This window comes from Danio rerio, chromosome 25 (assembly GCF_052040795.2).
Source record: "Danio rerio strain M-AB ecotype USA chromosome 25, GRCz13ab, whole genome shotgun sequence".
NCBI lineage: Eukaryota > Metazoa > Chordata > Actinopteri > Cypriniformes > Danionidae > Danio > Danio rerio.
In genome coordinates this window covers 22,155,213-22,173,540 of record NC_141045.1, presented here as the reverse complement: position 1 = coordinate 22,173,540, position 18,328 = coordinate 22,155,213, and the positions used below count along the sequence as shown (strand labels likewise).

Sequence of the window (18,328 nt, the reverse complement as noted above, 5' to 3'; positions counted from 1 at the left end):
TGGAAAAACCCAACTGTGACTGAGGCCTTCTGGGATACATAATTGAGAATGCTTTACATTTGAAAGAGAGTCTTAGACCAACATTTGGCGCAAAGAGACGCTTCAGTTTCAGATAATGGTAGCTAAACTACAACACAATGTTTTTCTCTGTTCTTTTCAGTCACAATACCAAAACGACGTCATGGCTGGACCCTCGATTAGCGAAGAAAGCTAAACCTCCAGAGGAGTGTGAGGAAGATGGTGAGTGTGTTACTGTAACACAAGCGCGTGCGTGTGTGCTTTACACTGCACTCATGACCTCTGCTTGTATTTTTTCCCTCTGGAGATGTACGCATGAGAGATTGTTTTATGAATTCTGAAGGGGAGATCGTGTTTTGTAAGATGTCAGAACATATTCTGGTTTCGTAAAACATACAGAAGGACAAGTGCTGCTAGCTTATGATTACACATTGGGTTTCCAATGACAGAATGGATGAGATAAAAATGTCTCAGCTAGCACTGATGAATCGGTTTATTTATTTATCTGTTCATTTATTTGTTCAAGTTATTTGTTTGTTCAGTCATATAACCAGCCATCAGTCAGTCTAAACATACATCCTTTCTCCATGTTTTGGTGTTGATTTGTTTATTCATTCATTCACTTTAAATTAATACTTGTTGTTTTGCTTGATCAGTTGTTTGTCTGATCAGTCATATAGTGATGCATTCATCCGTCTGTCCATTAATTAGGGATTCATTCATTCATGCATACCTAAGTACATCTTTTCTTTATTTGTTTTTCATTCAGTCATCTTATAAATAGCTGTTCTTGATATTTTTGCTTGATTTTGATCGTTTGCTTGTTCTGTTGTCGAACTTTCTATTCATTTAGACATCTTTGTTTATTTACTTGTTTTTCATTCTTCCATTTCTTAAAAGCGTATCGTTCATTCTTTTGTTTGCTTACGTTTGATCATTTGTTTGTTTGTTCAGTCATCAGTCCATACAATCATCTAATCATCTACCCATAATCATTTGCCCTGACTCTATCCATCCATTCATAAATTTGTCTACCCTTCATACCCTTCATTAATTTATTCATTCATTCATTCATTCATTCATTCATTCATTCATTCATTCATTCAATCATTCAATCATTCATTCATTCATTCATTCATTCCCATACTTCTGTTCACATACCCATCCATACATCCATCTATGCATGTCCATCCACCCACCATTCATTCATTAAAACATTCATCAATGCACCCAAATGCATTAATTTACTCAATTATCTGTATTCATTTACCTAACCATCCTTTTCATCTGTCCCTTCATCCACCCACCAAACACTTATTTATTCATCAATCGATCCATCCATTTATCTGTTCATGCATGCATGGATCTGTTCATTCATTCATTCATCTGTCCATCCATACACTCATCATTCATTCATTCATTCATTCATTCATTCATTCATTCATCTGTCTATCCATACACTCATCATTTATTCATTCATCCATTTGCCAATCCATCCATACACTCACCATTCATTCATTCATTCATTCATTCATTCATTCATTCATTCATTCATCTGTCCATCCATACACTCACCATTCATTCGTTCATTTATTCATTCATTCATTCATTCATTCATTCATTCATTCATTCGCCTGTCCATCCATACACTCACCATTCATTCATTCATTCATTCATTCATTCATTCATTCATTCATTCATTCATTCATTCATTCATTCATTCATTCATCTGTCCATCCATACACTCACCATTCATTCGTTCATTTATTCATTCATTCATTCATTCATTCATTCATCCATTCGCCTGTCCATGCATACACTCACCATTCATTCATTCATTCATTCATTCATTCATTCATCTGTCCATCCATACACTCACCATTTATTCATTCATCTGTCCATCCAAATACTCACTATTCATTCATTCAATTATTCATTCATTCATTCATTCATTAATTCATTCGTTCATTCATTTATCCATTTATTTGTCCAGTTTGTGTAAGCTGCAATTTTCATTTGTTCATTCCCGCCTGAAATATTACCTGCTCTCTAAAAATAGAGCACCAGTTAGCATGACACATTCATTAGCATGCTCAAATACTGTGTTTTCTTTCTAGCCGCGCTGTTAAACACGCATGATGGTTCTACGTACCCAAATCTGCCGTCTTTGAAACCCTCTGTTGAATTAAAATGCAATTTAATGGGGCCAGAGAAATCAATATCTCTTTCCACAGGCCTTTTAATGCCTCTCTGTGACTTGACTACTAATAACCCTCTCCCTATTACAACATACATCTAGCTTTTGGCAAAAAAAAAAAAAAAAAAAAAAAGTAAGGTCATAAGCATCATCACGATTGATTTACATTGTGTTCAATAATATCTGCTGCTCTCCTGATCCACGTGTGCATCTTCAAAGTTCAGACATCTACATGATTCAGAATTAATTTTAGGTGTCTGTTAGCGTGTGATCACAGTTTCACCATTAATTCCCATCAAACCTTGATAAATGATGGACTGTACATGTCAACCTAGTTTTAGTTGGTAGTCACAACATTTAACACAACACTTGCCTGTTTTATTTTGCAAAAATGTGCCAGAATTTATATGGTGCTTGCTGATTATTATCTGTTAGTTGGTTTTGAGGACACTACTTTTAAAGGACTTTTAAGGTGAGATTCTGCAGGCTAAAACATAGCTTTTTTACCGTAAAATTTCAAAATATTTGCCTTTTATGAATAGTTTTTATGGTCTAAAACAGCCAAAATATAACTTAAATAGTTTTTGATACCCTTTATAAATGTGTCTCTGTAGAGTTTAGTTGACATGAAAATTTTTACACACTGCATTCTCAAAATGAGTCCACATTTTATCAACATTTACACACCAAACAGTATTATTAATATCTGTATTCTGTTTTTTTACTGAGGCAAATGTTCATACCTAATTCCCTCCATTATTTGCAACATTTTATTCTTTTTCTGGCTCTTCACAGTAATTTTCGAATTATGGAGTGATAAAAAAGATTCCCAAAATCCATTTTCCACTCAAAAATGAAACAAAAATCCTGAACTTGTCAGATTTTTGTGCATAAATATATTCAAATGAGTGCATGGTAAATACATGACGACCTTATATAAACATTTTAGAAAATTTCTATTGTAAAAAACAATTCTTAATGTAATCAAACAGATGGGTAAGTATGATGATAAATATTAGTCTTGCTCTATTCACCTGCAGTGTCTTGCCTTAAATATGCACCCTACACACACACACGCTGCTCATATTTACACTTGTGCACTCAATGCACTCAAATATACACTCGGTGAATGAAAGAGCCTGAACAAGAGACTTCTCCCATAGTTGCCATGGCAACTGCCGATGGACGACCATTGATTTAAGGAGGCTTGAAAACAGATATTTAAGGTGGTCTGGGTTATAGATGTTAAAAGCAGGAATAGTCTATAAATGTCATGCACGCGGACAATATGTATAATATTTTTTATATTCTGAGTACTGAATGTGGTGCATCAATAATCTCTTCAGGCATCTTTTAAAACAATTGAGCATTTTTATTTTGTAAATTAATTTATTATTTATAAAGTAAAATTTCAAATGTTTGATTTTTTTCACATTTCAAACCATAATTTTTATGTTTTATTGTTTTAATAATTCTGGTAATTATCTATTAATCCTTATTTAAAACAGTTATATTACTCTTGATTACTGTATATCTGTAAATGTACATTTATATGGGAAATATATAATTTATATTAGAATTAGAATTTGTAAAATTGGATTTTGTAAAAGTTTTTATTACTAGGTATTGTGTATTATTCTTTTTTTTCTGAATGTGGTATGTTATTAGTTATTTGTATAAAAGTTATCTGTGCAGTACTGAACATTTGATATATTGCTCATTTGTTTATAATTAGTTATTGCAATTAATAAACCAATTGTAACATGAATAATCTGAATAGATAAATAATACATGTAAATAATACACTGACAAAAGTGTTGTCTCCCATCCAAGTTTTAGGAGCAACAAATAATAATCTGACTTCTACTTGATAATTTGATATGAGAAGTGGCTTATATGAAAGGTAAAGGCCTCTAGATTATGCTTTTTTATCTAAATAAAATATGATCATGCCTTGATTTTTAATTATTTAATAAAAACTGTAATCTCTGACTTTGCCGAGACAAAAGTCTTGTCACTTGTCACTAGAATATACAGTCATGGTGCAATGGAAAAGGAATTGCTATTGGGTATGCAGGGCTTAATTTGTGCCGGAACATGCCGGATCTGGATCCTGCACCTCATTTTACAGATCCCCCTCCTCAACCGCCCTCCTCCCCCGCCCACTGTTCACTTTCACTTTCTTTTGCGACTCCTCAACCCTCTTCACCTTCCTCTCTGCCATCCAACGCCCCGCCTTACCCCTTCCGCACTTCACTTTTGTCTGCGACCACCATACTCTACCCTCTTCCCCTTTCGTATGTGACACCTACACATCCTCAGGTAACAGGCCGGATCCGTTAGCCTGATCTGTTCTGGGACCTCGCAATTTACAAATTGCACGCACTGCGTGTATGACTCTCATGAGCTTGGAGGACTGCATCCATACATCTCTGCAATGACTCAAATAATAAAGTCTTCTGCAATGGCAAAGAAAGCGTTTTTGCAGGACTCCCAGAGTTCAAGATTATTTAGATTCATCTTCAGTGCCACCTCCTTCATCTTACCCCAGATATGCTCAATAATGTTCATGTCTGGTGACTGGGCTGGCCAATCCTGGAGCACCTTCACCTGTGTCGCCCTCTCCTGTGGTTTGTAATGTAATGGGCAGCACAAATGTCTTGATACCTCAGGCTGTTGATGTTGCCATCCACTCTGCAGATCTCTTACACACCCCCATAGTGAATGTAACCCCAAACCATGATTTTTTCCAAACTTGACTGATTTCTGAGAGAAACTTTGGTCCATGCTGGTTCCAATAGGTCTTCTGCAGTATTTGTGATGATTGGGCAGTTCAACAGATGATTCATTGAAAAAATCTACCTTCTGCCACTTTTCCAAACGATCAACTAGAAGTCAAATTATTATTTGTTGCTCGTACAACTGGAATCGACTGGAAAATTCTTTTGCCAGGTAGTGTGTATATATAATAAGGAAAATGAATAAATTGTAAACTTACTAAAGAGTTTTCTAAATGTGAAATATTAATAATATTCAGATCATGTTGTCAATATTCATTAAATTAAAAATAATATTCAACACATTTTTGTTTTACATTTTCTTCTACTCCAGAAATGTTTCTTAATGCAGTAGGTGACGTTATATATTTTACATTGACTTTTAAAGTCACTCCAATTTAGATCCCCAAAATAAATACATTTTATTAACTATACAGCATTATTCCTAAAACCCTGAGTCGCATGCATAGTTTTATTATATTAAAAGAAAACTACAGTAAATCCGCCCAGTATTATGTCACACTTCTCACTTTTTTTTCTATTAAGAAAAGTGTCACCATCTGCTGTGTTACTCATCTCTCTCACTCACCTAAAGACGTGTTTATGACACTTGTAAGAAGCTGGTCCTGAATCCTCTTGGGAAAGGATTCTGCTTAATGTAAAGCCAAAATAAGAGCATGCTGGTGACTGAAAGGAGAAGGGTCAAGCATTAGTGGATGTCAGTCTGTGTGTGTAGGAGGGAATTGATTGCTATAACCCTCCTAGTGAGGTGCGAGGAGCTTGTTGGTGGTCACACCTGCTCCTGCCTCCTCCAGCCCAGCGATCTGTTCCATTCACTCAACTAATGACTCTCCGAACACAGCATGGCTTTATTAGCAGTTGTTTTCGACACAGTATGTATGAAAAGTAGCTTCGAGTGCACGTCTGTTGTATATATTTGGGTTAGAGAATGCACTGATTTTATGCTCCTTTGCTTGTTTGCATGTTTTCACAGGTCCCGTCACAAAATAAATAAATAAGTGATAATTTATTGTGATAACAAATAGGACAGTTTAACATAAATTTACTTTGTTTTGATAGGTTTCTAGGGCATTGTGTGGTTGTTAGGGTGTTCAGATATGTTGCTAGACAAAAGTGTGGTCGTTGCTAGGGTGTTCTGAGTGATTGCCAGGCCATTGTGTGGTTGCTAGATTGGTCTGATTGGTTTGTTGACAATATGTGGTTGTAATGCTGCGTTCACACCAGACGCAGAACGCGCGTCAAGCGCGAGTGATTTACATGTTAAGTCAATGCAAACGTGCGAATAAACATCCTGCGCCACGATACGCGTGAGTGGCGCGGCGCGAATGACGCAAATTGCGCGAATGGCAAAATGAGCGTTTTGCGCGTTGGATGCGCTTAATGAGCGTTTCGCGCGAATCTCTCGAATTCGAAAATCTGAACTTCTGAACATTGTACATTCGCGCCGCGTTAACCAATCAGAAGCTTGCTCTTGTGGGGGCGTGATTGTAACGTAGAACCTGTTGTTGGTGTTCAGTTCATCAAACTCAGCTTGGCTCAGTCAGAAGCACCGCTGAAAGCCTCCGTCATCCAGGTTAAGTTTCTGGAGGAGTTAATGAGCTCACAGAGCTGGATGCAGCTCTGAAAGGATGTAAGTGGACTCAGACACGACCCTAAACGTATCGACGCTGTTTTTCAGTCTTTATAAGGCACATAAACACTAGCCCCTTTCACACAGTGATACCGGTAAATATCTGAAAAAATTTCTGGAACGACTTTACCGGTATAATTCAAAAAAGCGCTGTTCACACAGGCGAGGACGTTACGAAAAGAGCATTCACACATCCATTTCAAAATACCGGTAAATTCTGACATCATTCACCACAAATGAGCTTTAAACGGCTGCGCTTGTATTTGTGAACATTTTAATAAATTACAAACTCTGTGGATGATCAATATTGTGAACAACTTTCGCAGGATCACTTTCGCATGTCGAGATGTTCATAATATATGCGTGTGCAGGCGCTCACAGGCTGTTTCACAAGCACACGCAAAGCTTGAAGGTAAACAAGCAACGGCTTATCATAAGCATCTCATCGATGATTATTTACACAGTTGGCATTAAGAAGAACATATAAATGTGATCTGACTAACTTCTAGCAGCTAAATGTGTCTGGAAAAATATTCAAAGGCTTTTATTCTCACAAACCGCACGGACGTAAATGCGTCTGACTGTTGTGACTGGCTAAAGCAGACGTCTCACGTCAGCACGTTCTAGACGTGCACGCGCTTATTACGGCAATCTTCCTTCTGCATTCACACAGCGCAGCATTCCGGCAAATTGCCAGTAATGTTACAACTTCTCTTTCCGGAAAATAGCCAGAACGAATTTACCGTTATTTTCAAAAAGGAGCTGATCATTTTCCGGAAAGGTCTGTATGTGTGAAAGGGGCTACTGTTATTTTCTTCATAAAATCTATGTTAGCCATTTAGCTATGAAGCTAGAGTCTTCGGGCAGACAGAAGCCCTGCCCATCACGCGAATCCGCGTCTGTTCTGAAGTGAATTTGACATGCAAATGAAGCGGGGTTTGACGTGTGAATGAAGCGAGTAAACTCGAATGTTCAGGTGGCTATTTACGCGCGAATCGCACGATTTATCCGTGCGTTCCACGTCTGGTGTGAACACAGCATTAGGGTTTTGTGAGTGGTTGCCAGGGTGTTTTGAGTGGTTGCTATGGAAATGTGTGGTGATTGCTTGAGTGTTCAGAGAGGTTTCTAATACATTGTGTGGTTGCTAGGGTATTTTGAGTGGTTGTCAGGCTAATGTGTGTTTGCTATGTGTTCTGAGTGGCTATTGTGGCAATGTATTGTGGGTGCCATGCTGTTTAGAGAGGTTACTAAGACATTGTGTGGTTGCTAGGGTATTATGTAGCAAGTGGTTGCCAGGCTAATGCGCGGTTGCTAGGAAATTCTGACTGGCTACTGTGGGAAAGTGTGGTAGATGCTAGGGTGTTCTGTGTAGTTGCCAGGACAATGTGTGATTGTTCAGGTTTTCTGAGTGGTTGCTAGGGTGTTCTGAGTGGTTACTGTGAAGTGTTGTAAGTGTTAGCTTTTTTATTTTTTATTTTTTTGAGTAGTCGCAAAGATCTTCTGAGTGGTTGCCAGGCCCTTGTGAGGTTGCTAGGTTATTTTAAGCAGTTTCCAGGCTAATGTGCTATTACTAGAATATTTGTAGTTGTTGCTATGAAGATGTGTGGTGGTTGCTAGGTTGTTCAGAGAGGTTTTCAATGCATTGTGTGTTTGCTAGGGTATTTTGAGGGGTTGCCAAACTAATGTGCAGGTTGTTCTGAGTGGTTACTGTGGGAAAAGTGTGGTGGATGCTAGGGTGTTCTGAGTGATTGCCAGGGCATTGTGAGGTTGCTAGGGTATTCTAAGTGTTTGCCAGGCCAATTTGCTGTTACCGGAGGCGGATACTATGGAAAAGTGTGGTGGATACTGAAGTGTTCAGAGAGATTGTGGGATTGCAAGGGAGCACTGGATATTAACTAGGGCATTGTGTGAGTGCTAGAATGTTGTGAATGGTTACCAGGGCATTGTTTGGTGGTTGTGTTTCTTTGTAGGGAATTTTGAATAGTTCATAAGATGTTATGAGGTTTTTAGAGTGTTCTGTGATGTTATTAGGGTCACTGCAGTCACTAGTGTTCTGTTGTTAGTGAAATGTGGTGGGTTTTAGGGTTATTTGGGTGGCTGTTTTGTTTGTTTTGAGGTGTTACCAGGGTGTTGTAATGTTGCTAGAATGTTCTGAGCGGATGTCAAGGCGTTTGAGGGTTGCTTGTATGTTTTGAGTAGTTTTCAGGGCATTTTTTTGTGTTTGTTTGCTAGGGTTTTGTGAGGAATTGCTAGGGGATTTTTTTGTGGTTGTGTGGTTGCTAGGCTATTTTGAGTAGTATCCATGGCATTATGAGGTTGCTTTACTGTTTTGGCTGTAATGGCATTTATAGTTGTTATAACAGTGTTATATGTGGTTTTAACTCAAGCATGTGCTTGGGAATTATTCCGCTTGATATTTATTCAGAAATGGTTACTAGGGTATAGTATATGTTGGGGTGTATACAGAAAAGTTGTAAGAGCATTTTAGGTGTCTGCTACAATGTTCTGGATGTTTAATGGGATGTTCAATGAGGTTGCCAGGGCATTGTTTATTGGGTGTTCTGAGGGTTAATTAAGCCATTGTTTGGAGGTTGCTTGGGAGTTCTGAGCGATTAAGTAGGATATTGTTTAGTGGTTGCTAGGGTGTTTGGGGTTGTTAATTAAGACCCTGTGTCTCTAACTGCTTTATTAGGGTTTGGTAAGTGATTTATCAGGCTGTTGTTTGGTGGGTTCTGTTGTGTTCTGATCGGTTAATTAGCATATTGTTTGGTAGTTGCGATGGGTGGTCTGAGCTGTTAAATAGAGAATAGTTTGGAGGTGGATAGGGTGTTCTAAGTTATTCAGCATTTTAGTTTGATTAACAGTTTCTATGGTATCATGAACATTTCTAAGGGCATTTTAGGTGACCGTTTCAGTGTTCTCTGCATTTGACAGGTTGTTGTAGGAGGATGACATTGCTAGGAGGTTGCTAGGTGTTTAGAATGATTACTATAGATGACGAGTGCTTATTTGTGGTTGCTAGATTCTCAGAGTGCTTGAGTGTTCTGAATGGTTACTAGGCAGCTCCTAAAGCACTGTTTTGTTGTAATAAGAGTATTCAGAGTGGCGTATATTTGATAGTCGATTCTGTGTTTGAAGTAATTGCATAGGCAACTGAATGCTAACCCATTGCTTAGTGGTTTTTCAATGTATAAGTTGTTTCTAGGTGTTCAGAGTGGTTATAAAGAGCAATGCTACTACAGGATGCAGTAGGTGTTCAAAGTATTTCTAGAAATATTCTAAATCATGTTTGGTGGTTGCTAAATAGTTATTGAATGTTGTTTAGTGGTTGCTAAGGTGTTATGAGAATTTTCTAGTGTATTCTGAATGGTTAATCTATTCTTTGTTGCTGAGTTTTCTATTCTACGAGGTTTCTTGAACATTTTTAGGAATTTGCTATGAAGTTACTCAGTGGTTGAGGTGAGGTTTCTAGGGAGTTCTGCACTGTTGTTATGGCCTTATTTTTTCATTACTTGGGTGTTCTGAATGGTTTCTAGGCAGCTCCTAAAGCACTGTTTAGTTGTTTTTAGAGAACTTGGAGTAGGATTTATTTGCTGGTCGCTTTGGTGTTTGGAGTAGTTGCTTGAGAGACTTAACGTAAAAGCATTGCTTAGCGGTTTCTGAGGTGTAACGGTGCATTCACATGGGGCTTCAGCGTGAATGCTTGACAGAGGGCATGTCTAAAGTTGGGGCTGATGCGATTGTCATAGCAGTGTCAGCCAATGAAATTAGTCAGCAATCGAATACTGTCTCAGCTTGTGTATTTGCATACAGGGATCTGATTGCCTGGTGCTTCCATCAGTGCTTGAAAAGTTGAGAAAGCCAGCAACGCCACTGAAGCACTGCTGATGGATCCACAATGCAGTTTGGCAACCCATTCAAAGTAAATGGGAAGTGTTGATGCTATCACCCCATGTGAATGGGGCATAAGTTGTTGCTAGGTGTTTAGATTGGTTATAAAGAGCAAAACTACTACATGATGCTGTAGGTGTTCAAAGTAGTTTCTTTGAATATTCTAAATCATTTTTGGTGGTTGCTAAATAGTTATTGAATGTTGTTTAGTGGTGGCTAAGGTTTTATGGTTTTATGGTTTTAATTTCCTTGTGTATTCTGAATGGTTGATGTATTCTATGTTGCTGTGTGTTCTATTCTACAAGGTTTCTTGAACATTTTTAGGAATTTGCTATGAAGTTACTCAGTGGTTAAAGTGAGGTTTGTAGGGAATTTTGAACTATTGCTAGGGCATAGTTTTTTAATTAATAAGGAGTTCTGGATGGCTTCTAGGCAGCTCTTAAAGCACTTTTTAGTTGTTTTTAGTGTATTCGGAGTAAGATTTTTTTTTGCTGGTCACTTTGGTGTTTGGGTTAGTCACATTGGTGACTGAATGCTAACTCATAGGCTTATTTCACTAGGCCACCATTTTAAAGAACCAAATCGAGGTTGCGGTGGGAAGAAACCTGGAAGTATTGGACCAGCTCTGTAAATATTGCGGTAACGTGCTGTGGACTATAAACCTCGAGCTGTTGCCATGATTTCAAAATGCAGAAATGGTATAACCATCACTTTAATATCATTCAGTAAGTTTAATTTAAACAATTAAAAGCAATTTAGGATCAGACAACATCTGTAAGAGTAATACGCTTAAGTGTCCTGCTAGGCTTCAGTTCATGGCACCAGTTAAACACAGTGGGAATGCTTTCCTGCTTCAGCCTATGTAACTCGGTGAGTGATAAAACACTGCAGCCCTCAGCAACACACCTTTGTATTGTCTTTAATAGTGTTGTCAAATGTAGAGAAGTTTTAAAACCGTCTATTTCCCACTAACATTGAAGCGCCGCTGAGCGCAGAGGACTCGACTGATCTTCACAGCTGCTTCGCGCTCCAGTCTCCATGTATCTGTGTTTGCACTCAGTTTACCGCTCTTTACCCAGTGCAAACACAGATACATGGAGACCGGATAGCAGAGGGTGAACTGATGACCTTCTCAGCCAATCACAAGCATTTCTGTCGAGCACGTGAACACAATGGCAAATCACGTTTTTTCTTTTAAGTCAGTATCATGACAAGTCTAATATAGTAAAAGAAATCAGTTTATTAACTCAAGCTTGATAAATGGCATCTAAAATGTGTGTTTGGGAAAGAAAACATTAGCTAAGTAGTGCCATTTCCCTTAACTTAGCTGAAAATGAGCTCTGATATCTCTTTTTATTTTCACCATTCATTCAGAACGGACCTTCGGGTCACTCGGAAGGCGGTAACATGATAAATTTGTGTCACTTTATCTTCGCTGATACAGCCAAGTGCACAACGTTTCTATGTAACTCCCAACGATACTTCCGGGTTTCTTCAAATCGTAGCCTCGATTTCGCTTTAAAAAATGGCGGCCGCGTAAAATCAGTCTATTGCTTAGCGGTTTCTGTGGTGTAAGTTGTTGCTACTGTAGGTGTTCAGAGTGGTTTTAAAGAACAGTGCTACTACAGGATGCTGTAGGTGTTCAAAGTAGTTTCTAGCAAGCTGCTAAATAATTTTTTGGTGGTTACTAAGTTGTTATCGAATGTTATTTAGTTGCTAAGGTGTTACAAGACTTTTCTAGTGTATTCTGTATGGTTAATCTATTCTACGTTGTGTGTGTTCTATTCTGCGAGGTAGGGCATTGTTTCTTGATTGCTTGCGTGTTCTGAGTAGTTGCTAGGCTGATCTATAATGGTTGTAAGGGCATTTCAGGTGAACGGTATAATATTCTGTGTGTTTTATAGGACAGGTTTGTTGCCAGGGCATTGTTTAGTTCAGTGTTTCTCAACCACGTTCCTTGAGGACCTCCAGCGCTGCATGTTTTGGATGTCTCCTTAGTCTGTCACACCCTATACAGGCCTTTCAGTCTCTTCTAATGAGCCTGATGATCTGAATCAGGTGTGTTTGGTTAGAGAGACATGGAAAATGTGCAGAGCTGATGATCCTCCGAGAACGTGGTTGAGAAACACTGGTAGTTCTGTGTGTTTGATAGGCTGTACTATGACTATTATAATGATATAATGTTTATTAAGTATAAATGACATTGTCATCTTGCTGTAAAATTTAAAGAAAGCAAAGAAAACTACACCTAGTTAAAGCAGAGATCTGAAAATCATATCACACACATGAAAAAAAGTGTACAAATAATGTCCATAGCAAGAAATAATAGAGGAAATTAGAGTGTGTTTCCATAACCCGGCTCTGATTGAGTGACTTGGAAAAAAACACCATCTGTGAAGTTAATTACTGTAGAAGGGCTGTCTGAAAAGATATGAGTTATGTTGGCCTTTTGTTTATGTGAGCTTGATTTGCATGTTTACTGCGCTCCAGTCTCCCACAATAAATTCACGATGTATCTGCGTATTTTAACGTGTTTGTGAGGAATGCCGGCACATTTAACCGGTGATGTTTTTGATAATTACTGTGCGAGTTTGCACCCGTGTCTCATTTCTTCCTGATGTTTCAATAATATCAAATTTGGCTTCAAAACAAAAGCAACAGGAAACAGCATCTCGAGTTCTGCATTTGATGACGACCCTTTGTTGTCATTTTGTCAGCGTTTTCATTTGTTTTGTGAATCTCAGGCGGATTGAATGGCATGAAAGTATGTTGGCACTAACCTTCGGGCTGCCAGATCTCCCTTCACTTACCGCTGTGTGTCCTAATTAAGCTTTGTTTTACACACCGACTGCCAGCTTGAGCGGCCGGCTGGATTGTTTCGGGGTGCCGAATTGAAATTCTGGCGTGTGCCGGGAATGTGTGTTTTTAGAAGACGTCTAGACTGATTTGCCTGCAAGTATTATCATACACCGCAGGCATCCCTGGGGTTATTGATTTACTGGACTGGGCTCTGCTATAATGAAAACTGTGAGGAATGTTTTCATGACGTGCCATGCATTAAATGGCTTATTTTTATTTATTTATTTATTTTTTGCTCCTTAAGGTTGCATATTCTCCTTTCAGTGTTTTTGTAATTATTTCTAAATATTGGATTATGAAAATTATTCACTCGAAGGCTGATTAAATCATGCAATATGAAGGAAAGCAAGGGTCAACTTTGTTATTTTTTCATAAACAGTGCTAATGCCAAGCATTTTAAATAGAAGGATGATACTTTTTAAAATCAATTAATATTATGAGCAGATTATTATTGAAATCAAAGAGTGTTCTGCACACTAAGATATGATCATACAAATAACTGATTTGACATTAATTAATAAATCTAATGAAGTAAAGCACATCATTTTTGACTAGATAATTTTCTAGATTTTTTTTTTACTAGATACTAGCATTCAGATTTAAGTGATATTTTGAGGCTTAACTAGGTTAATTAGGTCAACTAGGCAGGTTAGGGTAATTAGGCAAGTTATTGTATAACGATAGTTTGTTCTGTAGACTATTGAAAATATATATATAGCACAAAGGGTCTAATAACATTGACCTTAAAATGGTGTTTAAAATCTTAAAAACTGCTTTCATCCTAGCCGAAATAAAACAATAAGTCTTTCTCCAGTAGAAAATTTTTTTTTTATTTATATATATATATATATATATATATATATATATATATATATATATATATATATATATATATATATATATATATGCATACATACATACACACACGCACACTTACATTTGTGTATACAATATAAAGTTTAGCACAAGATTATTCAAACATCAAGTATTGTTATTTTTCAATAACGCGTATTTATATATGCATTGCAAATATATGCATACATATATGTATATGTACATATTTGATGACTGTAATAATGTGTAGTATACAAAAAATGTAAATTAGCCATTTTTCATATATTGTGATTCATGTTTTTATTTAAAAATGTTCCCCATTTATTTATGCTTTTGAATTACATTGTGGAACATTTAACCGTATAAAAGTATGTACATTGCACATGTATACACACATATGTGAATGTGTTATCATACTTAAAAAATAACAATAACAGTTAATAATTTAATAAACATGTATTGTATTTTAAACGTAAGTTTTCAATATTAATATTAAAGCACTTCACATTAAAGCAGTTTTACATATTCAAAATAAAAAATATATTGATAAACTTCTGATTATAGACTATATTTTTGTCACGGTAAGCTTTTTTTTCAGATAAACCAAACCACTATACATTTTCTGACAGTCAGTATTACAGTTTCAGATTTTCATTCTTAAAACCATGAATGATTATTGTGATTTTTAAAACTCGCTACAAATCCTGTAAAATTGCCATTAGCTGTTATGTAAATGCATGTTTATACAGAAAGTTCATAAATATATATGTAAATATACAGTTCAAGTATGTTATATTCCTTTCATTTAAAGAATGTGCTTCATAGAGTACTATCCGCAATATCACTTAGTAAAATCACAGTTATTTTCACAGCTTTGTATGCAGCTTGGTGAAAAATAAGGTAAACGTGCACCCCCGTGGGGTAGTTTCCAAGTGTAGGTTCAACAAAAAAATACCTTAAATTAAAAAAAAAAAATCAACAGTTCCTACAACAACACACACAAAAAACACAGTACATGAAATAATACAAACATAAGTGAACAAATCCAAACAGTGCAGAACTTTTTTATGTTGTTAGTCACTATATCGCTTAAAGCTCCACATTTTGTTTGCTTTTTATTTCATTTTCAGATGCAAAACAAATTTACTGTTTACTCACCTTCAAGTGGTTACAGGTTTTCAGCATTCTTCAAACTATCTTCGTTTGTGTTCAACTTTAAAAGAAACTCCCAAGATTTTTAACTTTAGAAATTAGTAAAGGATGAGTAAATTTTTATTTTCTTTAAGTGTGTGTGACATTTATTTTAAAAATATTTAGGTCATTTTGAACCAAACTGTGGTAATATTAAAAATCGTGATAAAAAATTTCCATACCCTTACAATTTATATAATTTGGTTTCATTTGATTTAAACTTATTTATGCAAGGAAACTAAAAATTCAACCCAGACCACATTGAATTTCACTAAGTTATACATAAGGGAATATAGTATATAAGTATACAGTTTATTTAATCCGCTCAATTTATTTATGCATCAGGGATCAGCAAGATTTGCAACAAGGTGCCGACCATCTTATTTTTTATTTTCTTTTTACAGAACTTCCATATGGCTGGGAGAAAATCGACGACCCTATTTATGGCAGTTACTATGTTGAGTAAGTTGTTCAAATCTCTTCTTCCAAGCCCCAAATACTTAGAAAATCTGACCCCAAATCGCCCGCTTCATGCTCTTCAGTAAAGCGTGTGCGGGGCGCAGATTTTAATATCTGCACGCTCTGCCCCGCAGCCACATTAACAGAAGGACACAGTTTGAGAACCCCGTCCTAGAGGCCAAACGAAGGATCCAACAGCAGCAGCAAATGCAAAGTCAAGGTCTATCGGCGCTGCCATTGCCCACCATATATAGAGGTACTGCTTTTCTCTGTGGCCCATTTATGCCATCTTCACCTGCTTGGTTTGCTTGGTGTTAGGTTTACTTTATTTTACCCTAGTGACCAAAGCACCAAAAGGCCATCCAGTGGAGATGGTTGTGAAGTGTGTTGTTCTTTATCGTCTGACTGTTTGTTTGTGTTTGTCTCGACAGAAAAGCCCCCATTCACACGTGATGCCACGCAGCTCAAAGGGACGTTCCTCACAACGGTGCTGCAAAAGAGCAACATGGGCTTCGGCTTCACCATTATCGGTGGCGATGAGCCGGATGAGTTCCTGCAGGTCAAGAGCGTCATTCCTGAAGGACCTGCAGCTCAGGATAGCAAGATGGACACAGGTGAGAAGATTGAGAAAGTCTGTATCTCTTTAATTAAACGTCTAATTTAAAAGTGTATCTTTAAACGTGCATCTAAGTTACAAAGAAATGCGGAGGGTTGTTTTTCTCTCATTCGCCGTGCGGTAACAAACATTGCATGAAAGATACACGCTTCCAGCAATTCCTCAAATCAAATATCTTGTTTGTCACGAGTGGTATGAAAGAAATTCCTGAATGAAAGAGCCAAACTGCAGTTAAAGTCCACCATTCAGTAATTTAACAAATAATTTGATTACTGATGTCCATGTCAACACAGTCACTGTCTTTCTCTTATGTTTCTGTGTTTGTTTTGCCTGTGTGAAAATCAGCGCATCCCCAAACCCACATTCCCAATTTTATGCAAATTTTTACTGACCATGCACTCCCCCCTAAACAGAGCTGGACACGCCCACTTTCCTGATTTTTTCCAAAGTAGAAGTGTGAACCCTGCTGAAACAGGGGGGTTTCATGGCCCTTAAGTAAAATTGGCCTCAGATGGACTAGTCTGCTTCAAACCTGCAGGAAAATATCAGGTTTTGCTAAAAGGCTGATTATTTTATCAACGATTAGGGTCAATAGTGGTAGCTTATTACACAAAGAAATTCTTAACGTTAAAAAGGAAACATAAGCTCGACCACAACAGATCTTATCAATGTCATAATGAATGCTCAAACAATGTAGCCTAGTTTACTGCAAGCGTCTTGTTTTAGTAAGATTGTGCTATCTGTCATATACAGTAGGCCTGTAGGTCTGTTATTTTTACTAAAGAAGATATATTATTTGAGTTTATCACCAGAACTATAAAAACTGTATTATGTTCATAAAAACAATAATAAAAAATGCACAGTATCAGGATCAGATCTGTATTGGTCGATACTCAAAATTTTAGTATCGAGATCGGATCAGTTCCAAAAAAATGGTATCGGTGCATCCCTAAGCTAAAGAGTTATTCACGACTAATAACATAAAAAATAAAATGTATATATTTTACATATACATTTTATATGTACAAATACACACATCCATCTATATGTATATAAAATGCTCATTTAAATTTATGTATAAAATATTTATACAGAAGATAAAATTATATAGAAATAGTTTAAAAGTATATACATGTATGTGTGGTGTGTGCATTTATGTACACTTATTTTGCAATATAACTTGTAATATTATGTAAATACGAACTTTATTTTAAATACGACTACATGATTAGTCACGATTAATTGTTAAACCACACTAATTATAATACATCTATAATTGTATATGTAATGTGAATGGTACGCTCACAAGGAAGTGCAGATCCAAACGCGGGTCTATTAAGAATGGTCAGTCAAGCAATGGTCAACAAAGGGGCAAACAGATGTACACAGGAAATCCCAGAGTCGTAGTCGAATACACAGGCGAATGGTCAGGAGGCAGGCAGCAGACAACGGAAATTAACAAAACAACAAAGCAAAGGTCTAACATGGAAAGGCAAGGAAATTGCCGGATAATCTTCACAGTTCAGTATGACAAGACTCATGTAAAAGCAACATGTAAATAAAGGTGAGATATATATATAGTCTTGTAATCAGTGTAGATGAGCAGCAGCTGTGTTTTTATGTGAGTGTTTAGATTATTGTCAGCTGTTGCAGGAGTTGATGAGAGCAAGGGGGTTCTGGGAGTTGTAGTTCGTTCAGCAGTTATCTCCCATATAGAAAACTCTGCTGGTGATTGCAACAAACTACTGTAAGTAAATCGCCAGCGGAAACAGCACCACTGGCAATCTTAACAATATAAATATAATAAAGTATATCATTTAAAATGACGAATATTC

The 18,328-nt window shown here is 36.9% G+C and overlaps 1 protein-coding gene across 25 annotated transcripts in view; it reads left to right on the top strand.

Moving 5' to 3' along the window:
* magi2b (membrane associated guanylate kinase, WW and PDZ domain containing 2b) overlaps positions 1-18,328 on the top strand; it is a 251,798-nt gene that overhangs the window by 137,400 nt on the left and 96,070 nt on the right. For all 25 annotated transcript variants that reach the window (XR_015526470.1, XR_015526469.1, XR_015526471.1 and 22 more), the window contains exons 6-9: positions 161-240; positions 15,823-15,880; positions 16,012-16,133; positions 16,309-16,491. Coding sequence is in view for 19 of the 25 variants with exons in the window: in XM_087312249.1 (XP_087168375.1) it covers positions 161-240; positions 15,823-15,880; positions 16,012-16,133; positions 16,309-16,491 (443 nt within the window). In the remaining 6 variants the exon portion in view is untranslated. The remainder of the gene's footprint in view (positions 1-160; positions 241-15,822; positions 15,881-16,011; positions 16,134-16,308; positions 16,492-18,328) is intronic.